The sequence below is a fragment of the Carcharhinus amblyrhynchos genome, chromosome 33 (assembly GCF_965287045.1).
Source record: "Carcharhinus amblyrhynchos chromosome 33, sCarAmb.v2.hapA, whole genome shotgun sequence".
NCBI lineage: Eukaryota > Metazoa > Chordata > Chondrichthyes > Carcharhiniformes > Carcharhinidae > Carcharhinus > Carcharhinus amblyrhynchos.
In genome coordinates this window covers 14568306-14593982 of record NC_137356.1, presented here as the reverse complement: position 1 = coordinate 14593982, position 25677 = coordinate 14568306, and the positions used below count along the sequence as shown (strand labels likewise).

At 42.6% G+C, this 25677-nt stretch overlaps 2 protein-coding genes across 2 annotated transcripts; one reads left to right on the top strand and one right to left on the bottom strand.

Moving 5' to 3' along the window:
- Positions 1–2298: 2298 nt before the first annotated feature.
- Positions 2299–6712, top strand: LOC145360905 (putative G-protein coupled receptor 139). Its single transcript, XM_080216407.1, has 2 exons — positions 2299–2479; positions 5811–6712. Exons 1-2 carry the CDS (start codon positions 2299–2301, stop codon positions 6710–6712), a joined length of 1083 nt encoding a protein of 360 aa, XP_080072533.1.
- A 10539-nt stretch (positions 6713–17251) lies between these two features.
- Positions 17252–20545, bottom strand: LOC145360904 (zona pellucida sperm-binding protein 3-like). The gene is made up of 9 exons (XM_080216406.1): positions 20156–20545; positions 18720–18835; positions 18529–18632; positions 18268–18445; positions 18059–18185; positions 17894–17982; positions 17683–17804; positions 17478–17612; positions 17252–17388 (listed from the first exon to the last, which is right to left on the bottom strand). Exons 1-9 carry the CDS (start codon positions 20543–20545, stop codon positions 17252–17254), a joined length of 1398 nt encoding a protein of 465 aa, XP_080072532.1.
- Positions 20546–25677: the final 5132 nt, after the last annotated feature.

Below are 25677 nucleotides of genomic sequence, written 5' to 3'. Positions count from 1 at the left end.
ATTACCTACGTGGCGAAAAACTGCAGCAGGCGACGGTGCAGAGGGACCTCGGGGTCCTTGTGCATGAGTCACAAAAACCCAGCCTGCAGGTGCAGCAGGTGGTCAGGAAGGCGAATGGGATGCTGGCCTTCATAGCGAGGGGGATTGAATATAAAAGTAGGGAGGTCTTGCTGCAGCTGTATAGGGCACTGGTGAGGCCGCAGCTGGAGTACTGTGTGCAGTTTTGGTCGCCGCACTTACGCAAGGATATTTTGGCCTTGGAGGGAGTGCAGAAGAGGTTTACTAGGCTGATGCCGGAGTTGAGGGGGTTGAGCTATGAGGAGAGGCTGAATAAACTAGGCTTGTACTCGTTAGAGTTTAGAAGAATGAGGGGAGATCTCATTGAGACGTATAAGATGATGAATGGGATGGATAGGATAGAGGTGGAGAGACTCTTCCCGCTCAGAAAGGACAGTAGGAATAGGGGGCACAGCCTCAAGATAAAGGGGGGGCGGTTTAGAACAGAGTTGAGGAGGAACTTCTTCACTCAGAGGGTGGTGAATCTCTGGAATTCTCTGCCCATTGAAGTGGTGGAGGCTGCCTCGCTAAATATTTTTAAGACGCGGGTTGATGGGTTTTTGATAAGTGAGGGGATTAAGGGTTATGGGGAGAGGGCGGGAAAGTGGAACTGAGCCACGACAGATCAGCCATGATCTTATTGAATGGCGGGGCAGGCTCGAAGGGCTAGATGGCCTACTCCTGCTGCTATTTCTTATGTTCTTATGTCTTATGGTCTAAAATTCAGAAGGCCTTCCTGCACACTCAGTACCAACTCAAGCCAATTCAAAGTCCCCAGGCCTCCTCAGAGGGTGGCAAACCTGTTGAATTCTCTAGAACAGGAGGCAAATCGCTGAACAGATTTAAGTAGGAAATGGAGTTAGTAGGAGATTCCAAAGGTATCAAGAAGAGAGCGTTGAAGTATGAGATAAAGGGTTAACCACAATCATAGTCCAAACATGTGCAGATTAGGCTGACTGCCCATGCTAAATTGACCTCAGTGCCGGTAAATGTGTAGGGTTACATCAAAAGGGCCTAGGTGGGATGTGGTCACTACAGACTTGATGGACTGAATGGCCTCCTTCTGTACTGTAGGGATTTGATGATATTGAATGGCAGAGCATTCTTAAAGGGCTGACTGGCCTATTCCTGTGCCTAGTTGTTTCAATGTTTCTGTCGCAGTGACCCCTAGGTCTAGATTCTCCAACACAAGGAAATTTTAGAAGCTCTGATTTCAATGCCCTCCTAATTGCCATTATTCAAGTTTAAAACTGCTCCTCCTGGACCCACCCTTCTCTCCCTGAAACTGAAAGTAAATTTCAGTTATATTATTTTCACTGCTATGTAGGGGAGCCTTCACGATGAGGGTATCAATGAATTCTATCACATTGCACAAGTCTATATGTAGTATATATAGCCTGCTCTCTCTGGTGGATCAAGAATGTGCGGTTCTAAGAAACTATCTCAAAAACATGCTGTTATGTCTTAATCTTCTCTACCTTTGCCCATTTGATTTTTCCAAACTATCTGTGGATTAAAATCCATCATAATTATTGCAGTAGCTTCCATTATCACTTCCTTAATACCCTGTCCTTCGGTGTAGTTACATCTGGGGCATTTCCCATAAGTGACTTCTTGCTTTTATCATTTAAGCAAAGTAAAGTTTATTTATTAGTCAGAAGTAAGGCTTACATTAACATTGCAATGAAGTTACTGTGAAATTCCCCTAGTGGCCACACTTTGGCACCTGTTCAGGTCAATGCACCTAACCAGCACATCTTTCAGAATGTGGAGGAAACCAGAGTACCCGAAGGAAACCCATGCAGACATGGGGAGAATGTGCAAGCTCCACACAGACAGTCCCCCAAGCCGGGAATTGAACTCAGGTCCCTAGCGCTGTGAGACAGCAGTGCTAACCACAATGCCATCTCATCTCAAGCCAAACTGCTCCTACATCCTACTTTTCTGACCTGAAGTCAATTCCTTATTAATCTGCTGTCTCTATTATCCTACAAAAAGAATTGGATTGGAAGAGATGAACTGACCCTATTTGTTCAGTGACTATAATTAATATCAGGCTCTGTGGATCCTAATTGTGTCACTGGAGGATTTCCCTCTTCTATTAATAGGGCAATCATTTCAATGTGTTATTGCATACTGTCAGTGGCAACATCACCCCCAGCACTGAAAGGGATCAGCAACTCACAAGAGTGGGAGAGGAGAGATTAGAGTCTGGGATCAATTGATTGGAATGTTCCAACAATGGATCAGAATCTGGGAACAATCGATTGGAATGTACCAGCAATGAACAGGAGCTTCGCCTGGGAGATTGACTTTCTCTCTGAAAATTATTATTGGCTGTCTTCACAACGTCGAATATATTACAGACTTCTAATTATTCAATACTTTTACTATCCCATCCTTGCTATTGTTGGTGTCCCTGGTAAGTCCCTCAATCCATCTATTAGATAAACCATGTTTAGTGTTTTTGTCGTTTACTCTGCCCAGTTGATGCTGCTGTTTGTGCTGGTTAGTCTCTCTAACCAATTCCTAACTTGACAGACAATTGTTAACCTATATTATTGATCTTGTAATTTACTATTTCACATTTGCTACTGTTGTTGTGACTGGTAAGTTTGTGTCTTCTATTATTAGATATTAAAAACCCATTTCAGTGGCTCTTTATAGAATCCCTACAGTGCAGAAGGAGGCTACTCGGTCCATCGAGTTTGCATCAACCACAATACCACCCAGCCTCTAACCCCATAACCCCACATATTCACTCTGCTAATCTCCCTGACATGGTCAGTGAACCTAATCTGCACATCTTTGAACTGTTAGAGGAAACTGGAGCAGCTGAGGAAACCCACACAGACACAAGGAGAATGTGCGAACCCCACACAGACAGTAACCCGAATCGGGAATTGAACCCAGGTCCCTGGCACTGTGAGGCAGCAGTGCTAACCACTGTGCCACCATGCAGTGTAGTTACTGAGAAGAGCAAAGCTATTGTCCTGAAATCAAATCATAATCTTCATTTTTTACTCACTGAATCTACCCACACCCTGGCCACCACCTTGGGGGTGCATCAGATTGTCAGCAACCTCAACATTCCTTTTGATCCTATACCCATATCCTCTTCATTATCAATTTTAACCCTGACCACCTCTGTGTTATCACTCAACTCCACCTCTACTTGAGCCCATCTGCTGTATAAAATGTCATGATGTGGAGATGCTGGCATTGGACTGGGGTAAGCACAGTAAGAAGTCTCACAACACTAGGTTAAAGTCCAACAGATTTATTTGGCAGCACTAGCTTTTGAGTCTCAAGCTCTTTCATCAGGTGACTCACCTGATGAAATGTCACTCAGATCTTTGTCTAATCTAGGATCGTCCATTCAAATGGGATCCTTGCAGTCTCCCAGTTGCAAACCTCTATAATGTTGGCCTTACCTAAACTATGTGGCATGAATCGGAATTTGCATCATGTCCTATTCACCCACCATCTTGTGCTCACAGGTACTCCTTGGTTCTCATTTCAACAATGCTTTGATTTCAATATTCTCATCCTTGTGTTGTAATTCCTAGGTAATCGTACATCCCTCTCACAGACCCATTGGCAACCGCATTCCACATTATACTGCAAATCTTTCTAATTCAAACATTTATCCAACTCCCTTTTCAAACTCACTTTATTTCTTTTTTCTCTCTCACATTCTGTCTTTCTGTCGCTCTCTCTATCTCTCGCTTTCTGTCTTTCACTCTCTTTCTGTTACTAAAGTTTCATTAATGTCACAAATAGTTTTACATTCACACTGCAGTGAAGCTACTGTGAAAATCCCCTAGTCGCCACACTTTGGCACCTCTTCGGATACATTGAGGGAGAATTTAGCATGGCCAATGCAGCGTAACCTGAACGAGTTTTGGACTGTGGGAGGAAACCTGAGTACCTGGAGGAAACCCATGCAGACATGGGGACATTGTGCAGACTCCACACAGACAGTGACCCAAGCCGGGAATTGAACCCAGGTCCCTGGCACCGTGAGGCAGCAGTGCTAATAATTGTGCAACTGTGCCACCCCTAACTTATAAAACCATAGAAAGTAGGACTGTACGACATCAGTAGGCCATTCAGCCCACTCTGCCAGTGGGATACCTTCAGAAGAACTGTCTATTTATTTCCATTCCCTTGTATGTTTTTCTTGGTTGATTTTTATTCCCTTTTCAAGGTTAGATCCGATTTTCTTTCGACAGTCATTATTGAGTCTTTCTTGGTCATGATTTCACGCAAGAAATTTGATATCCGAACAACACATTGTGTAAGAAGACTTTCCTCGTGTCACCTTTGATTCTTTGCGACTGATTTTAAATCCATCTCTTCATTTCACTCCTGCCACTGACACTATCAAACCCTTCATAAACTGCTGCAGAATCTTGGCCCTGGTCCTTTGCGATTTGTGTCTTTCTTTGAAGATGCATATATACAAACCAGCCCAAAATCAATCACAAATCTATCCAGACACCCAGGCCCCAAGGTCTATAAACAAAACGTAAATGAAACTGAAACCATTTTCGCCTTTGTTAATACACAAACACATATACAAATTCAATTTGATATTCAATATTGCTTTTAGCAATCTCATTGACAACATTACTGATTATGTTACTTCCTCAATAATAGTTTCCAGGTTTTTCCCGATGCTGAATGTTGGGCTAACTGACCTGTAGTTTCCCATTTTGTCACCTTCCCCATTTCTGAATCCTGATGTTACTTTTTTCTAACTTGCAATCAGAGTAATATTTGAAAATCAGAAACAGTACATCGTCTCTCTCTGTGGCAGTCTCATTTAAACCCCTTAATTTGCAAAAATTAACCTTAGTTTATTGGGTAAAGATCAGGAGCAAGAACCAGGGATGAACACAGGCTTATTGGCTAAGTTTATTATTTATCAGTCACAAGTAAGGTTTACATTAATACTGCAATGAAGTTACTGTAAAATTCCCCTAGCCACCACACTTCACCACCTGTTCGGGTCAGTGCACCTAACTAGCACGTCTTTCAGACTGTGGGAGGAAACCAGCAGACATGGGGAGAATGTGCAGACTCCACACAGATAGTGACCTAAGCCAGGCTAATGAATAGGAGCAGGGTTCTGGACTGATAGCCTTATCCAGCAAAGGTCACTGAGGTCAGTCCCTCTTTGCCAATCTTGTGGTTTTTCTTATTTGCTGCAACACTGAACTGTTTTTCACTAAAGCATGAAAACCAGGAGCAACCTTGTATGTCATGTTATTTCATCCTAAATATTAACTTATATTTAATGGATGATACAGCACAGTGGTTAGCTGCCTCACAGTGGCAGGGACCTGGGTTTGATTCCTTGCTTGGGTCACTGTGCAGAGCCTGCACGGTCTTCCTGTGTCTGTGTGGGTTTCCTGTGGGTGCTCCAGTTTCCTCCCACATTCTGAAAAGATGTGCTGGTCAGGTGCATTGACCCAAATAGGCGCCAGGGTGTGGTGACTAGCGGATTTTCACAGTAACTTCATTGAACCGTTATTGTAAACCTTACTTGTGACTGATAAATAATCTTTTACTTTACTTTTTTGTATGGTGGTCCCTGCCTCCCAGAGATAATGTTATCTACAAGTGCAATCATTTCAATAAAACACAAAATAAAGTAACACATTGTCATTTCCAAAGATTACTCAATCAAGCGTGTGACTCTCCTCCGATCACGATATATGATTTCTCTTTCTTTCCCATTTTTACAGTTAACATAGTGACGATTGCCATCCTCTCTTGGGGAAAATGTGCCCTTTCCAAATGTGTGACTTGTTACCTAGTGGCGATGGCAGTGGCGGATCTACTGGTCGTTATCCTTGACCTGATCTTCAGGCACATTACAATTGTCTACCAGGAACATTTTAATTTCCTGCGCTACGTTCCAGTGTGTAACATCCACGCTGTCCTGCTGTATGCAGCCACTGACTGTTCTGTCTGGTTCACTGTCACTTTCACCTTTGATCGATTTGTGGCCATCTGTTGCCAGAAACTAAAAAGCAAATACTGTACTGAGAAAATGGCCATTGTTATCCTGGGAGCAGTGACTATACTGAGCTGTTTAAAGAACATTTTCTGGTATTTTATGTTAACAGGCTGGTATCAATTGGCAAACAATCCCTGGTTTTGTGATATAACATGGATAGTTCGGGAATCACCAGTCTGGTCAACAATTGAGTTCCTTCATCATATTGTAACTCCGGGTATTCCTTTTATTCTGATTCTGTTGCTGAATGCTTTAACTGTCAGACACATTTTAGTGAGCAGCAGAGCCCGCAGGAGACTCCGGGCTCACAGCAGTGCGGAGAGTCTCAGAGACCCTGAGATGGAGAGTCGAAGGAAATCCATTGTTTTACTCTTTGTTATCTCAGGAAATTTCATATTCTTATGGGCAATTCTGATGGTGTATTCAATATGGTGGCGAATGCATTGGTTGGGATTTGATTCTGTATGGCTTCCTGGTTTTCTACAAGAAATAGGTTTCATGCTGCAGCTCCTGAGTTGTTGCACAAACACCTGTATTTATGTTGTTACCCAGACTAAGTTCAGAGAGCAGTTGAAGCATGTGCTGAAATATCCCTTTATGCAAATAGGAGAATTCATTAAACAATGAGCAGGACTGAACAAGCTGATGCTTCATAATTCAATCCCCCTTCAGATTTTATCTGAATGATTCTTCTTACAGAGCCTATGATGTAGAAACAGTGGGATTGGCCTTCGGTCCCCAGGTCTGTCTTATGGCTATGATGGGTGAAGTCTGTTCTCCTCTGGGTTCTGTGATCCAGCCACACTAACCTGCTCTGCCCCAGACAGTGGGTACTGAGGAACTGGTTAAGTTAAATAAGGAATGTCTTGATAAATTGGCTCGTTTAGTAGCTTAATATATCCTGGATGTGGAAGAGGTCACTTGGAATGGTTTACAAAGGGTGGTTAAAACAAAGCTTTTGGAATTGGCAAATCAGCTACAGTTGACTTTGCCTGAAAGAGTGAGGAAGGATGAAGCATCTTCAAAGAACAAAGGACAGTGCAACATAGAAACAAGCCCTTTCGCCCACCAAGCCTGTGCCAAAACAGATGCCTGTCTAATATTTTCTTGCCTCTACATGGTCCATATCCCTGCGTATTGTATCTATCCAGATGCCTTTTGAATTTTGTTATAAAATCTGCTTCCACCACCTCCTCCAGCAGTGCATTCCAGGCACTGATTACCCTCAATGAAAAACGTGCCCCTTACATCTCTTCTAAACTTCCCCTCTCTCACTTTCAACCTATGCCCCCAAGTAATCGACCTTTCAACCTTGATAGATACTACTGTATCAAAGCTTGTCATAATCTTGTAAACCTCTAACAAGTTCCCCCCCCCCCCCAACCACTCATCCTCCAATGCTCCAGTGAAAACAATCCAACTTTGTTTCCTCACAATGCATATCCTCCAAACCAGGCAATATCCTGGGAAACCTCTTCTGTGCCCTTTCCAATGCATCAACATTCTTCTGGTAATGTGGTAACCAGAATTGCACATAATACTCCAAGGGCAGCCTAACCAAAGTTTTATGCAGCTGCAACATGATTTTCCAATTCCTATACTCAACGTCCCGACCGATGAAGGCCAGCATGCAATACGCTTTCTTTTCCACCTTGTCCACCCGAATTGCCACCTTCAAGGAATTATGGATCTGCATGCCTAGATCCCTCTGCATGCTAATATTTCTAAGGGCCCTATTATTTACTGTATACTTGCCTTCTGCAGTAGACCTTCCAAATTACATCACCTCAAATTTGTCCAGGTTAAATTCCATCTGTCATCTTTAGGCCCAGGTCTCCAGCCAATTTATATCCTGCTGTGTCCTCTGATAATCCTCCTCACTAAAAACCAATTTTTGTATCATCTGCAAATTTACTAATCAGACCACTTACATTTTCCTCCAACTCATTTGTGTATGATATACATATATTACAAATAATAGAGGCCCCAGCACCGATCCTTGTGGAACATCGCTTGTCACAGACTTCCAGTTAGAAAAGTATCCTTCCACTGCTACTCTCTGCTTGTTATACCCAAGCTAGTTTTGTATCCATCTTACCAGCTCACCTCAGATCCCATATGACTTCACCTTCTGTATCAGCCTGCCATGACGAACCTTATTGAAGGCTTTACTAAAGTCCATGTATAACAACATCCACTGCCCGACCCTGGTCAATTTTTCTTGTCACTTCCTCAAAGACCTCAGTCAGTTTTGTGAGACACGACCTCCCCTTCACAAAACTATTCTGCCTATCGCTAATAAGCCTTTCTTCCAGATGTGAGTACATCCTGTCCCTAAGAATATTCTCCAATAATTTCCCCACCACTGATGTAAGGCTCTCAGGTCTGTAATTTCCAGGATGGTACCTCCTGCCCTTCTTAAACAGAGGAACAGTGTTAGCTACTCTCCAATCCTCTGGTACATTACCCATGGCTAAAGAGGATATAAAGATTTTGGCCAAGGTCTCACCAATGCCTCCCCTCACCTCTTTCAGTATTCTGGGATAGATCCTATCTGGCCCTGGGGACTTGTCCACTTTAATGTTTTCCAAAACCTCCAACACCTCCCCCCTTTTTATCTCAACATGTCCTAGAATATCAACGTCCACCTCTATCCACCACATCCTTCTCCTTTATAAATACTGATGCAAAGTACTCATTAAGGACCTCACCCACCTCATCTGGCTCCACACACATATTCCCTCCACTGTCCTTGAGTGGACCTACCAGCGATAGCTCAGCATTTAAAGTTGCCAGAGATATAGTCAGATCATTGAAGTTGGCTAAAACTCAATTACAAATGAAACTGTTGCAACAAGAAAAGGAAATGAGACACATGTTGAATTGGAATTAAAAGCAAAGGAAAGGAAGAGAGGCAATGGCAGAGGAGAAAGGCAATAAGGGCATTTGAACTTCAGAAACTGGAAAAATAATTACCGATTGAAATGGTGGCAGCAAATGAGGAACATGAAGAAGAGTGAACTCATCTAAGTCAAAGATTGAGTGGGATGTGGGATTTGTTTAAATATGTTCAAGCACTGCTGAGGTTTGCTGAGAAAGATGTAGAGGCCTTTTTCATTTCATTTGAGAAATTGATGAACAATTAAAATGGCTACAGATCTTGTGGGTATTATTGGTTTAAACAAAGTTGGTAGGTCCAACAGGTTTATTTGGTATCACAAACTTTCAGAGTGCTGCTTCTTCATCAGGTGATTTGATTTGATTTATTATTGTCACGTGTATTAACATACAGTGAAAAGTGTTGTTTCTTGCGCTATACAGACAAAGCATGATGTTATAGCGAAGGAAACAAGAGAGTGCAAAGTGTAGTTTACAGCTATAGCTAGGGTGCAGAGAAAGATCAACTTAAAGGTAGACCTGTTCAAAAATCTGATGGCAGCAGGGAAGAAGCTGTTTCTGAGTCAGTTGGTAAGTGACCTCAGACTTCTGTATCTTTTTCCTGACAGAAGAAGGTGGAAGATAGAATGTGCGAGATGCTTTTCCGAGGCAGTGGGAAGTGTAGACAGAGTCAATGGATGGAAGGCTGGTTTGCGTGATGGATTGGTCTACATTCGTGACCTTTTGTAGTTTCTTGCTTGGAGTGAGAATACTATTCACTTGAGGAAAATGAGGAAGAATTAACTCATCCTAGTCAAAGAACTAGAAGGATTTGTTTAAATATGTTCAAGCACTGCCAAGGTTTGACAGGAAAGATGTAGAAGGTTTTTTCATTTCATTTGAAAAAGTACATAAACAATTAAAATGGCTACAGACCATGTGGGTATATTGGTTTAAATAAAGTTGGTGGAGCTAATGAGGTGTTTGCATCACTATCAGAGGAGGTATCTGAGGATTATGATGTGGTGAGAGAGGCCATCTTAACTGCTTATCAACTAGTGCCAGAAGCCTACAGACAGAAGTTTAGGAATCTAAAGAAATAAGGAAGTCAGATGTTTATAGAATTTGAAAGAATCAAACAAAATAATTTGGGCAGGTGGATAAGAGCATTGAAAATAGACCCGATACACAATGTTCCCAGGGAGATGATTATTTTGGGGGGGGATTTTAAAATTCCCTTCCTGCTGTACTGAGAATTCAATGTGGAAGAGCAAAGAGGATGAAACTGTGAGATTAGCAGAGGAAATAGCAGATAATTTGGATTTAGTTCATAAATCAATGTTTGCTTTTCGATATCAATTCCAATACATGAGGGATAGAAACGGGAAAAGAGAAATCATCGGATGATCAAGACAAAGGAGATCTTGTTGGAGATTGCAAGGATAGTTTGCCTCAGATTAAAAAGGAAATGTATAAAGAAAAATAGCAAAGAACAAAGAAATGTACAGCACAGGAACAGGCCCTTTGGCCCTCCAAGCCTGTGCTGATCATGATGCCCTAACTAAACTGAAAAAAAACCTTCTGCCCTTACTTGGTCTGTATCCCTCTCTTCCCTCCCTATTCATGTACCCATCCAGATGTCTCTTAAATGTTGCTAATGTGCCTGCTTCCACCATCTCCTCTGGCAGCACGTTCCAGGCATCCATCATTTTCTGCATGAAAAACTTCCCCCGCATATCTCCCTTAAACTTTCGCCCTCTAACTTTGAACCTGTGTCCCCTTGTAATTGACACTTTCACTCTGGGAAAATGCCTTTGACTATCTACCCTGTCTACGCCTCTCATAATTTTGTAGACCTCTGCAGGTCTCCCCTCAGCTTCTGCCTTTCCAGTGAAAACAATCCTTGTTAATTCAACCTCTCCTCATAGCCAACACCCTCGAGATCAGGCAACATCCTGGTGAACTCTCTTTGCACTCTCTCCAAAGCTGCCACATCTTTTTGGTAGTGTGGCAACCAGAACCGCATGCAATATTCCAAATGCAGCCTAAACAAGGTTTTATATAGTTGTAACATGATTTTCCAACTCCTATATTCAGTACCCCGGCTGATGAAGACAAGCATACAATTTTCTTTCTTAACTACCTTAGTCACCTGTGTTGCCACATTTAGGGATCTGAGGACATTCATGCCCAGATCCCTCTGAATATTAATGTTCCTAAGGGTTCTGCCATTTATTCACACCAAAATTTAATCCTCCAAAATGCATTCTCTCACATTTGTCGGGATTAAACTCCGTCTGCCAGCTCTATGCCCTAGTCTCCAATCTGTATCGTGTTGGACCCTCTGACAATCCCGGTACTATCAGCAACTTCACCAACCTTCGTACCATCGTCAAACTTACTAATCAGACCACCCACATTCTCCTCCAGATCATTTATACACCACAAACAGCAGCACTGATCTCTGTGGAACACCACTAGTTACAGACCTCCATTCTGAAAAACACCCTTGCACTACTACTCTCTGTCTTCTATAACTAAGCCATTTCTGTATTCATCTAGCTAAGCTACCCCGAATCCTATGTGATTTTAATTTTTGTACCAGTCTGCTATGTTGGACCATGTCAGACATCTTACTAAAGTCCATATAAATTACATCCACAGCCCTTCCCTCATCAATTTTCTTTGTCACTTCTTCAAAACACTCAATCAAGTATAAAGGTGGAAGAGAGATAAGAAACGTTAAATGTTTTCATTTTGATAATGTTGAACACCAACATTGCGATTTGGTGCTTAAGGAAAATACTGGGAAGGTGGACATAGTAAAACAGGTCAAGACAGTGCGGTTTGGGAAATTGGCAAAGGAAACTGTGGTTGAAGTTGAAGAAGTGCCAAAGAATGTACAACCTATTCAGAGAATGATAAGAATGTACAACCTGTCGGAGAATGATAAGAACGTACAACCTATCCAGAGGATGGTTGATAAGCATGTGTCAGACCTTTTTTAAAAGATTTTATCTGCGAGGATAAGTTTTACTTTTGTGTTCATTGGAGGAGTCGGTAAACAGGTTAAGATCTTAAATCATACAGGAGCAAGTCAATCTTGTGAGTGATGAGATATGTAGTTCGGAAGGGCCATTGCCAGAAATGGTGGCAATATGTAGAATTAGCGTTTTGTTATGTAAGGTTCCTTTTTCTGGGACACTTTGTATCCTGGGTAGTGCTATAGCTGGATCACAGATGGGAGCAATGTTTACGGTGGTTGAAAAGTCAGTGGGAAAAATCAAACAACTGAAGTGTTGCAGGAAGCGTATCCTGGCATGTTTACCAACTGATGGATAATAAGTTTACAAAGCCACAAGTTGGGACAAGAAGAGGAGAAATCAAGTTGTAAAGATAAAGAGGCTGTGTTCAGCTTTCAGAAACACTCTCTGATCGAATGGTTGATAAAAAACAGGTGGATATCTTTAGTTCAGGGAAGGTAGCAGAATTGCAACAGAAAGATGTAGAGATTAAGCAGGTTTATCAGAAAGTATACACAGGAGAATAGAGTCCATTCGGAAGTGTTATTACATCAGACACAATGTGAGGAAATGGAGACCTTTCTATATTCAGGCAGATGAAAAATGGGCAGAAGCCCATCAAGTTGTACTATCAGTGAGTTATAGAAAGGAGGTGCTGTGGATAGCATGAGGGATGAGTAGGAGGTCATTTAGAGGGAAGGAAACTCAAACAAAAATACAAAGACATTTTTATGGTTGAATTTTGCTGCACTTGTCATAGGTCAGATAATAGGAAAATCTCAAGCAGTGATCAGTGCCCTTAATACCATTCAGGTATTTGAGGAACCTTTTATGAGGGTCTTAATTTATTGTGTAGAATTCCTGCCTAAAGTGAAAAGTGGGAATCGGTATTTGCTAACCATAATGGATGCATCTACCAGATTTCCAGAGGCCATTCCATTCTATAATATTACAGGTAAGAGGATTGTAGAGAAGTCACTGAGGAGACCCAGATGCATGGAGGATATTCCCAATGGTGGGGGAGTCCAGAACCAGGTGTCACAGGCTGAGGATTCGGGCTAGATTATTTAGGATGGAGATGAGACATTTGTTCACCCAAAGAGTGGTGAGCCTTGGTGGTGGAAATAATTACCATCGGAAGTAGTTGGTGCCAAAGCATTGAATGCATTCAAGAGGCAACTGGATATAACACTTGAAGCAAATGGGATCAAAGGTTATGGGGAAAAAGCACGATTAGATACTGAGTTGGATGATCAGCCATGATTATAATAAATGGCAGAGCATGCCCAAAGGGCCAAATAGCCTCCTGCTCCTATCTTCTATGTCCCACAGAAATCCAATCATGTAGGTGATCCAGTTTTACGTCAAAGCTATTCAGGGAAGTTATGGATAGCTTCAGTGAAGCAATTTAAATCAACTGTGTACCATCCAGAATCATGAGGAGAATTAGACCGGTGACATCCAACCTTAAAGACAATGTTGAGGGCTTAGTGTCAGGATGAGCCAGAGGATTGAAATGACGGAATTCAAGTTGTACTCTTTGCAATTAGGGACTCACCCAATGAGTCATTAAATTCAATCCATTCAGAGGTGAGCTAAGACGACCACTCAGATTGAGCAAGGAGAATTAGCTGAGTCAGCATTCTGAAACTATATTGTTGGGCTGTGTATCAAACTTTTTAAATGGAGAGATTAGCCAGGGCTTGAGAGGTGGCTGGACAGCAGTTAAGAAGCAAATGAAATTAAAAATGCAAGTGTTAGTGAGACCGTTTTACTATTATTGCAAATATTAGGTGAATCAGTAACAACAAGGTTTAGTGGGCCTATCAAAGCCAAAGAAAATTGAATAAGGCAAACTATTTGATAAGAATATCATTCTAACATGCAAAAATGGTATTTTGGTAGGGATGGAAAACAGAAGGATATGTTGTTATAACTCAAGTAAAGAAACAAATCCAGATTATTCTGAATTTGACATTCCTCAAATTAGATTAGATGTCAGAGATTGGGATAAATTGAGTTACCTTCCGGAGGAAAATCAAAATGAGCTGAGTTATTCCAATCACAGAGCCATGTGTCAGAACAAACTGGGAAATACCAATGTAATAGTGCATGGGAATGCTGATTAGATTAAGTAATATCCATATAGACTCCCTTCAAAGGGAGATTGAAAGATTTTGAAGTGAGTTGCAGCAATTGGAGCTTACCTATGGTGATGGTAGCAAAACCATTGTGTGGAATATTTAAAAGTTAATGTTTGTTTATTAGTCACAAGAAATGCTTATATTAACACTGCAATGAAATTATGTGAAATTTCCCAATCGCCACAGTCCAGCGCCTATTCAGGTCAACACACCGAACACAACACATCTTTCAGAATGTGGGAGGAAACCAGAGCACCTGAGGGAAACCCACCCAGACACAGTGAGAATGTGCAAACTCCACACAGACAGTGATCCAAGCCAGCAATCAAAACTGGTCCTAGTGCTGTGAGGCAGCAGTACTAACCACTGTGCCACCGCATATAGAAAACTTCATGTGGTTATGAAGTCAGATTTGCATCCTATTCCTCAATTAAGAGCATATTAAGAAGATGGGACAAGCAATTGACTTGGAGGGTGCTGGCAAGTAATTTCATCAGGAAGAGTGAAGGGAGTTTTGGTTTCATAATGCCAAATGGTCTATTTCTGTTTAAATAGATGTCAGTTGGTATGAAAATCTACCAGAAACATTCAAAAGGCTAACCAACAAGGAATTGTTTGACTACAGGAGGTGGGCTTGATTGTAAACTTAGCCAAATATGAATTTGCAAAATCCCAAGTTATGTTCTTAGGCCACACATTTGGACATGAACAAATGGGTAGTTCCCAATACCATCAATGAAAAGTACTGAGAGGTTACTACAGGAAGCTTGTGCTAAATTTAAGCAGTGAAATCACTGTGCTTTTACAGCACTTCAGGAAATTTCAATGGATGTCTGAGGCCATTAACCACCATGTCAGTTTTCACAATGCTGAATTATGCAAAGGTGGCTATTGGTGTGTTAGTGTAACAAGATAAGAAAGAGTAAGAAGTCTCACAACAGCAGGTTAAAGTCCAACAGGTTTATTTGGTGTCATGAACTTTATCTATTGGTTATTTTTTCCCCAGAAAATTAAATATTCATTGAAAGAATTATTCAACCATCCAGAATGAGAATTGTAATTTTAACATTTATGTTGCCAGCAATTCAGATGATTATCTGTGTAAATTCAATTTACACTAATCATAATCTATTGGTGCTTCTAGGGAAGATAAAAACAATTAGATAGAGCTTATTGTTGCAACCATTTACTTTGAAGATTATGCACATGGCAGGAGAGAACAGGATTGCAGATACATTCTCATGACTGATATGCAAAAGGATTGTGTTTTAACATTGATAAGAAAGACTGAACTGTTAAAGTTCCATGCTTAGATACAAGCTAAATATCTTAAAACTAGGGGCCAAGTAAAATGAAGCCATCTTTAGTTGTTAGCTTTTTAAGGGGTGTGATGACGGATGTTTAAGGTGAATGTTTAAAAAAATTCAGCTCTATGCTACAAGCAGTGTGGCTGGAAGGAATACAACTTAGATGAAGGCAGCTTAGTTTACAGCTGAAGCTGGAAAAATTCTGCAGGCTTTTGGAATTCTAGGGTTTCAAGACTGTCTCCACTCCTTATAGGAAGTATATTTATGATTGGTAATTATATTTACAGTGACTGCTATCAGTGGAATCTCTGGAAGGAAGTATCCTCTTCTCACATTTATGCCAATATTAAAGTTGTCATGGTCTAGTCTAGCAACATAACATGACTTTGATTTTTTGGTTGGTAACTCTGAAAACTAAGATTAATTAATCCTGTCTCATTACACATTCTAGCCTTTTCCCTTAATATGTTCACAAGCTTAAGGTTTGCCGATTTGATTTACTCAATGAATATTAAAATTGATTACTGAAGTACCCTTCTTCCAGACTCAGTTTGATAGGCTCCAATGCAACTTTAGGGTCACAGTCCCATCAGCAAGTTCTTTCTATTGTCATTCTTAGCTGCAGATTGATTTTACCATCTTGACTTCCCCCAAGCCAGTAAAAATGGAATTGGATTCACTTATCTGACTTACAATTGATGCATGGCATTAAGTCACTGGGTGTTATTTGTGAAGTATTTTCCCCAAAACTGCTGTTCCAGTTACCCAGTTTCTATCATGAATTTGGGATTTGTCTCCACCATGAAGTTGCCACAATTGCTGCACAGGAATTAAGGAATAGATTACATGACAGCAGTGATACTTGCTAGCAACAAACAAAATGCTGGAAAATCTTAGGTCTGGCAACATCTGCAAGCAGAGAAAAAAAAAACTTGCCAATTTTACTGTCTGGCTAACCCAGCCTGCTCATGTCTTGGGAGGGAACTTATCTGACCTATGTTTAAAAATCAGATTTAATTTCAATTCTGCACCTGTAACAAGGGACTCATATCTTTTCCCCCCAGTGGTAGGGAGTCTAAAACAAGAGGGCATACTGATAAGGCAAAAGGGGCAGGGAGAAAAGGATCCAGAGGGTGGTGAATGTTCTGTCACATTTAGATTTATATTTCATACAAATGAAAGGAAGTGACTGAATATTCCCATGATAATTATAGAATGCCATTTGGCCCGTAAGTCTGCAGCAACTCAAATCCCACTTAGAGATTATCCCCAAACCCACATCTTATCCCCCTGATAGGGGCATTTTAGCATGGCCAATTTGTGCTATAGAGTACTGAGTGAGAAGTCAGTGAAATGCATTTACAGCCTTACACATGCAATGGTGACATGAATTGGAGGATTACCTGACTGAAAGATTGAGCAATCTCAATACATCAACAAGACAGAAGAGAATGAAGTGAATTGGGGCACCAAACATTCCAGTAGACTGGGCCCATTCAACAGGGGGGGGGGGGGGGGGGGGGGTGCAGGGTGACCAACATGATGGAGAGAAGGAGGCAGGCCCAGGAGATCCCCAGACTTGATCACACCCCCTCCTACACTGAGCTCTGAAACAGAAAACCAGCAGCAGCTCCATCAAATCCAGAGTTAGTGGATCTCTCTCTCATCCCTCAGTAAACCAATCAATCATTCAGCAGGCCTCGTTCTAACTGGGATTGGCTCACCCCAGCCATCAGTCTCATGAGCCATTGAACTCATGTTGAGGATGCATTGGTCAAATCAGCTCCCAGACACTAGAAAGAAGGAGTCAATGCTTTATTGATCATTTGATGACTGGTTGAACAGAGTTTGTTTGCGTTTCTTGTACAGGAAGAAGGTGATCAATGAAGCAGAGATCAGAGAGACAGCTGACACAGTCAGGGTCACAATCAGGACCACCTCAGACTCCACACCTACAAAGCAATGAGAAACCAATGGTAAGTGAAGCTAACCCTGAGCAAGGGGGGGGTGGGGAATGGAAACCAGCAACCAGCCAACTCACCCCCCAAAGACCTCTCCTGTATCCTTCCCTCAGCCTCATTCAGGGAGGCTGCTGCCAGGCTGATCCCATCAGTATCCAGAATGAGCAGGGGTCCAAGTGAGGCCTCAGCCTCCCACTTCAATCCAGCTTCACTTTCTGAAATATCAACCATTCCAGTTAGAGGGGAAAGCGGAAAGCTCCCTTATCTAGAGGGAGAATGTCCTACCTGCTTCAGCAGCAAGATCTCTCCGTCCTCTGGATCCAATTCCCAAATCTCTTGTGGCCCCACAGTTCCCAACATGGCAACAGGCACAAACATCAAAGTGAGATTCCTCCAATGGAGTCCAACTAAACAAAAGTAGTCAGTCAATTAATGAACCAGGTTGTGCATCACTTCTTCACACAAAGATCTGAGGGAAGTGGGGGGGAAAACTTACACATTCTGCATCTTCTGCCAAGTACAAGCTTTGTTCCTGGAATCTCTCTGATCCACTGGAACTACTTTCAGGTGACAGGTGATGAAAATCTGAGACATTCAACACAAGTTGTTATTTAATGACTCCCTCACAACATGGAAACCCCAAAGATCAGCTTCCTCTTACCAAGGAACGCTCATCTCCAAAGAAACGGAAGGCATCCAGGTCAAAGCGAAGCTTGTCTGGCTCCTGCTCATTTCCTGGCAACACAAAGGTTGAAAAGGAGTCCTCAGTTTTGCTGTCCAGGAGGCAACTGAAGATGGACAAAGGGACATGAAGTGAATCCAGAGAAACCATTGAGATGGAAGCAGCTGAGAAAGCAGAGAGCTTCTTACCCATTGTAGTCAATAATGCTGTATCTTGGGCTGGAGTCCTTGTTTGGCCTCAATGTAGCGACACAGCTGTCAATGTAGAGCTTCAGGGCCATGTGGTTGCTCATTGAAACAGAGGCCTCAATGTGAATGAGCTCACCCAGGTAGTAGACAGTTGAAGTGCGCTCTGAAAGCCAGTCACCTGAGGAACAAGAGTTGGAGACAGTGGGTGTCACTCTCAGTGAGTGAGGACAGGAAATCACTCAGCATCCACCCATTACATACCATTCATTAGGTGCAGTGAGAATGACAGATGCCCTTCTCCAGACCTGGTGGAGCTGAATGGGATCCAAGTGGGATTGATGGGGTTACTGCTCACATTGCCCTTCCTGGGGAGACAGTGGAGCCATTTTAGGACTAGGTCGGAGGTCACTAGCAGCTGGAGATCTTATTGACAATTGATTAAAGATTCTCACCTGAAATAATGACACTCAATGGGAATGAAAGCACCATTGGTTCTCACAATAACAGATCCATGATACTGTGGGTTGTGGCTCAGGTGGGTGCTGTAGATCAGGAAATCTCCAGTCATCTGAAAGACAGCAGTTTAAGGAATGAGGAACTGATCTGAAATGAGAACTTTCTACACCAGCATTAACAATGAGCTCATCCCATTAAAACAATTCTTCATGGGGGATTGACATGGTCAGTATGAAGAAAGAGGCTGCTCTCCCCAAGCTGGAGTGTCTGTCACAGGGGAGTCATCTCAGGACAGGGGTCAGTCATTTAGGATTTGTGATGAGGAATTTCTTCATTCAGCAGCTGATGAATCTTTGGAATTCTCTCCAGCCCCACAGAGCTGGGAATGGTCACTCACTGAGGATATTCAGGACATAGCAACATGGTAGCACAGTAGTTAGCACTGCTGCTTCACAGTTCCAGGGAGCTAGGTTCAATTCCCAACTTGGGTCACTGTGTGGAGTTTGCACATTCTCCTCATGTCTGCATGGGTTTCCTCCAGGTGTTGCAGTTTCCTTCCACAGTCCAAAGATGTGGAGGTTAGGTTGATTGGCCATGATAAAATTGCCCCTGTGCCCTGAAATGCATAGGTTAGAGGGATTAGTGGGTAAAGTGTAGAGATACAGGGGGTAGGGCCTGGGTGGGATTGTGGTCAGTGCAGACTCAATGGGCTGAATGGCTTCTCTGTACTGTAGAGATTCTAAGAAGCAGCAGCATTTATTTCTGGCCATTGAGACAATTGTGTTTGACGACAGGAACGTGGAGACTGAAGCTCAGTCCTGATTGTAATGACTGGGGAACAGGCTGCAGGGGCTGAATGGCCTCACCTGGTTAGCTGTGTTGCTATGCAACCTCAGCCCTTGGTGCAAGGAGGGATCATTAGCACAAGACCAGAGTCAAATAGAAATGATTCAATAAAGGCTTCAGTTAACAAGAAAAGGAACCACAAGTTGTCAGGAATTTGGAGCATGGGAATAGAACAGTTTGGAATCAGGGCCCTATTTATTCCAATGACTGGGAAAGTGGGAAGTGTGGAGTTCTTTTTCAGTCCCATTCATCTCAATTCCCATTTCATTCAGACGCAATCGGATTGGGTTAAACTGGACTGAAACTCAACCCTCAGTTGAGTTGATTTGAATGAGGGGGAAATCAAACTGAAAAATCCTCAAAACAACAAGAGGGAAAGCAAAGAGAAATTCCAGAACAATGAGGTTAGACAGACTCAGACCAGTGAGAGCAAATTACAATCCAGAATAGAAAGCTAGTTTGGGGTTTATAAAGTAGGAAACAGCTATCTCCTCGATATCAATGACATCTCACCAAGTGTTGGAGTCAAGAGTGGGGAACAACATACAGCCTAAGCTCAGAAGCAGAGCTTGAGGATTCACATTACCTGCAATCTGCTACCACACTCATGGAGCCCATAGTCAAAGAGGATCGTGTGGTTCTGAGAGTAGATCCTGGTTGGCCGACAACCTGCTGTCCCCAGGCTCAGATCAGCAGCTTTTACTAGGTGCCTGGTTCCAAATAAATCCAGCTGGACCCTGACCAGCAGCTTGTCTTCTCCACACTGCACCCTCACACTCTGCACTGGAGACACACGGAAATGAGAATCAATGGGAGGCCCAGGAGAGACTGTCTGAGGCCTAGGGGTGGCTTGGAACATCCATGGAAATCTCTGGCCTTGAGACTGTTGCCAAGTATCAGAGCAACAAACTAACACTAACACTGGGAAGAACACCCTTATTCCAAAATTCCCCATCATACCAAACAGCTGAACCATTCCTTTGGCTACTAAGCAACACCTTTTATACCCTCAGCCCACACTCAGCTGACAGCAAGAATTCCAGAAACAATGACAACAATTGAACCAATTAACCAGCCCCAATTTCCACAGTTCCCACCAATCACAACACATGTGCATTTATTCCTGGACGGATCTATCCTGTTTGGCCAATGGGAGTGATTGTGAGTTGCTATAGTGCCACCTGACTAAATTCAGCCCCACAAGTTCCATATTTAAGGCAGTGTGAAGACAATAATTAAATGTGGTTTTGTCCATTGATTCCTGAGTGAATGCTGACCAGTGAGCCCAGTGTACAGCCTGACACATAGTGCAATGGGAAATGGAGACTAGCACACTACCATAACTTGAAATTATCCCAGGAAGGAATATATTTTTCCAAACAGGAAAGTGATCTCATCCTTTAAAAAGTGCCTGGATGAGTACTTGGCACACTGTACAGTCGGTGCAGACTCAATGGGCTAAAGGGCCTCTTCTGCAGTGTAGGATTCTGTGATTCTGTCTCCACCGAGGCTTTCCTCACTATAAATGAGGGAATCATTGAAGTGGATCAACTGAATGTAACTGCAGGAACTATAATTCCCACAGAAGTTTCTGCTTCTCACACAAATGGGATATCCTTCATCTCTTTCCTGAAAGATATTTATTATCCAGTTCTTGCAGCATTTGGAGTTCCAAGTTAGCCAACATCTCAGATGGAAAGGTTGTAAATCGATGTTAATTGTCTTGCTGGGTTGGAGTATAATATCTTTTCGCACTGTAAAACACACAATACTGGAAATTCTCAGCAGATCAGGCAACGTCTGTGGAGAGAGGAAGAGAATTAGTGTTTACAGACCTGTGGCCGTTTGTCAGAATTGAGACGTTGACCAGGATCTGAAGGTCTATAAAGAATGTTGTCTCCAGTCTGGTCACCACACTTCAGGAAGGATGTGAGGTTCCTTGAGAAGGTGTGGAGGAGATTGATCAGAATGGTTCCAGGGAAGAAGGATTTTAGTGACATGGTTAGATGCTGAAGTTGGAAATCATGGAATCCTAGAAACCCTACAGTGCAGAAGGAGGCCGTTTGGCCCATTGAGTCTGCACCGACAACAATCCCACCCAGGCCCTGTCCTCATATTTACCCTGTTAATCCTTCTAACCTATGCACCCCAGGACACTAAGGAGCAATTTAGCATGGCCAGTGCACTTAACCAGCACATCTTTGATTGTGGGAGGAAACCAGAGCACCTGAAGGAAGCCCATGCAGACAGTGACCCAAGCTGGGAATTGAAGCCAAGTCCCTGGCACTGTGAGGCAGCAGTGCTAACCACTGTGCCACTATACCAATGCCAAGCAAATGTTCTCTTTGAAGCGAAGGAAATTGTGGAGATTGATAGAGGTCCTGACAGGTTTGGATGAATTGAACTCTTCCCATTAACAAAGGACCAAGAACCAAGCAACAGAAATTTAAGGTTCTGGATGAGGATTACAGATATATATGATTTGATTTGATTTATTCCTATCCTGTGTATTAGTATAGAGTGAAAAGTATTGTTTCTTGTGTTCTATACAGACAAAGCATACCATTCATAGAGAAGGAAAGGAGAGAGTGCAAATGTAGTGTTACAGTCATAGCTAGGGTGTAGAGAAAGATAAACTTAATGCAAGGTAGGTCCACTCAAAAGTCTGACAAGAGCAAGGAAGAAGTTGTTCTTGAGTCAGTTGGTATGTGACCTCAGACTTTTGTATCTTTTTCCCGACCGAAGAAGGTGGAAGAGAGAATATCTGGGGTGCATCACATTTGAGTACAGTTTAGTTCCTTTTATATAAGGAAAGATATATTATCACTGGAGGCAGTACAGAGGAGATTTACTCAAATGATCCCATGTATGGAGGGACTGCCATACGGGGAAAGATTAAACAGGTTGGATCTGTACTCCCTGGACTTCAGGAGCATGAGAGGTGATGTGATTGAAACAAAGGAGATTCTTAGTGGGTTAGACAGGTTAGACATTCGGAGAATGTTTCCACTCATGGGAGAGTGTAGGACCAGAGGGCAGAGTTGCAGAATAACAGATGCTCATTTAAGATGGATTTGAGGAAGAATTCCTTCTCTCACAAAGTGATGTATCTTTAGAATTCTTTATACCAGGAAGCTGGGGAGATCGAATCCTGGAATATTTACAAGGCTGAGATGGATAGGTCTTTAATCAGTCAGGGAATTAAGGGTTACAGAGTTAAGGCAGGAAAGTGGACTTAGTGAATGTGAGATTAGCCATGATCTTATTAAATGGTGCAGCGAACTCAAAGGGCTAAATGGCCTCCTCCTGTTCCTATTTCTTATGGCCCTATGACTTGTGACGGTATTGCCTTTCAGAAATGTATTTTAGCCATGTTTCTGTGCTGAATGTGTTTGCTGGTCCCTTCCATTTTGGCTGATTTGAGCAGCATTGCATTGTTTTTGCAGCAGAATAATAGAGCTTAATGGCTGCAGTGTTTGCTTTAATCTGAACTAATGCAGAGGTCTGTTGTTTTGTCTTTTCCCCTGGAATGTTTCAGAGTGTGGCTTGAGTGGGTTGATTGACAGGTGAGGTCATATGACTGGGTACAGCTAAGCTTTCAGAGAGAGCTCAAGGCAGTTTGCTTCTTTGGGAGAAGAAGTGCCTCTCTTTTACCCTTTCTGAGGTGTGGAGACAGGGATCTGCCACAAAATAAGCATTTTCCTCTGAGATTCTATTGTCTGAGGATGAAGTTTTCTTTGGAAGTTACTGCATAAGAACTGAAGATAAGTGTCTGTCTGGATAAAAGGCTGGAAATCTAGAACCTACATAACCATCTCTGGTTTCTGAGCTAACTAGTTCGAAAGAAGAAATTTATGTCTGTGGGAGCTACTGCTGAATTAAAACAATAGAGATAGCTAAAATAAAGCTTATTTATTAGTCACAAGTAAGGCTTACATTAACATTGCAATGAAGTTACTGTGAAATTCCCCTAGAGGCCACACTATGGCACCTGTTTGAGCAAATGCACCCTAACCAGTGCATCTTTCAGACTATGGGAGGAAACCCATTGGAAGAACATGCAAACTCCACACAGCATTGACCCAAGCTGGGAATCGAACCTGGGACTTTGGTGCTGTGAGGCAGTAGTGTTAACCGTTATAATTAGAATTACACTTTTTCATGTCAAAGTATTTTAATTGGTAAAAGTTATGCCCGTTCTTTTTGTTCTATTCTAACTGTGTTTTTCAATAAAGTTTCTTTTGATAGAAGCTCCCAAGTGGGTGAATTGGATCATACCTGGAGTGGAACATCTTGTGCTCTTATTAATACCAAATTCAAATATAAATGTAGGGTCTAGGCTAAATTCATAAAATACTTTGGAGTTCTGATCTGGTCCTTAACATTGGGCTCCATTGTAAACTTCCATTTTGTTGTTAGGTTTCAGCATTTGTTGTATCTGTTGGAATCATAAACCTTCTGGGGTGGCATGGTGGGTATCTCTGCTGCCTCACAGCCCCAGAGGCCCTGGTTCGATTCCCAGCTCAGGTCACTGTGCAGAATCTGCACATTTTCCCCATGTCTGCGTGAGTTTCCCTTCGGTGCTCTGGTTTCCTCCCACAGTCCAAAGATGTGCAGGTTAGGGTAATTGGCAATGCTAAGTTCACCCTTAGTGTCAGGGGATCAGAAGTGTAAATACATGGGGTTATGAGGATAGGGCCTGAGTGGCATTGTGGTTGGTGCAGACTTGATGGGCCAGATGGCCTCCTTCTGCACTGATTCTATTCTATACGAGGGGCCAAGCAGAGATACAATTTTCCTGTCATGCTGCTGCAAGAAACAGTGCATGGGACAGGGATCGTGCAAAGATCCTTTGGCCATGGTGGGATTTTCCAGTTCTGGGACAAGCGTGGCTGGAAAATCCCACCCAATGATTTCTTCATGCTTTGCCCTGCATTCACATTTGAACCAAATTGGTGATAGAAACATAGAAGGTAGGAGCAGGAAAAGGCCATTCGGCCCCTTGAGCCTGCTCCACCATTCATCACAATTATAGCTGATCATACAACTCAATATCCTAATCCTGCTTTATCCCCATAGCTTTGATCCCGTTCGCCCCAAGTGCTATATCCAGTCAGGGGAGATCTCATTGGGACTTATAAAATTCTAACATTAGCACAGTGTCACAATGGTTAGTTCTGCTGCTTCACAGCTCCAGGGACTAGGGTTCGATTCCCAGCTTGGATCACTGCCTCTGTAGAGTTTGCACATTCTCCATGTGTCTGCGTGGGTTTCCTCCAGGTGCCAAAGTCCAAAGATGTGCAGATTAGGTTGATTGGCTATGCTAAAAATTGCCCTTAGTGTCCTGAGATGTGTAGGTTAGAGGGATTAGTGGGTAAAATATGTAGGGATATGGGGGTAGGGCCTGGGTGGGATTGTGGTCGGTGCAGACTCGATGGGCCTCTTTCTGTACTGTAGGGTTTCTATGATTCTATAACAGGACTAGACAGGGTGGATGCAGGGAGGATGGATATTTCTGACGGTGGGAGAGTCCAGGTCTGGCAGCACTTGTAAAGAGTGAAACAGAATTAATGTTTCGAGGCCTTTGGCTCTTTATCAGAACTGAGGGACAGAGAATGTGTTGAATTTTAAAGCATATCTGTGAGAGCTGGTACAAGATGTAGCAATTTCAATAACAAGAGACTGGCCTGGTGGGGGGGGTTGCATTGAGGCATTAATGTACAGGATATTTTAAAAAGGTCTTTACAGTGGGGGAGACAGCCACAATCTAAAGCTGTCAAACTCAACATTGACTCGGGGGGGGGGGGGGGGGGGGGGGTGCTGCAGGAGCCTCAACTGGGAGATCAGATGCTGCTCCTCCAGCTGTCACCATGATGCACCGGAACATTCTAACAAGCCAAGGATGGACATGTGGACACGAGAAAGAGTTACTGAGTTCAAATGGCAGCAACGGGAAGGTTGGGGTTATGCTTGCACGAGGGAACAAAGCTTTAAATTGAGGGGTGATAGATATAGGACAGATGTCAGAGGTAAGTTCTTTACTCAGAGAGTAGTAAGGGTGTGGAATGCACTGCCTGCAACAGTAGTGGACTCGCCAATATTAAGAGC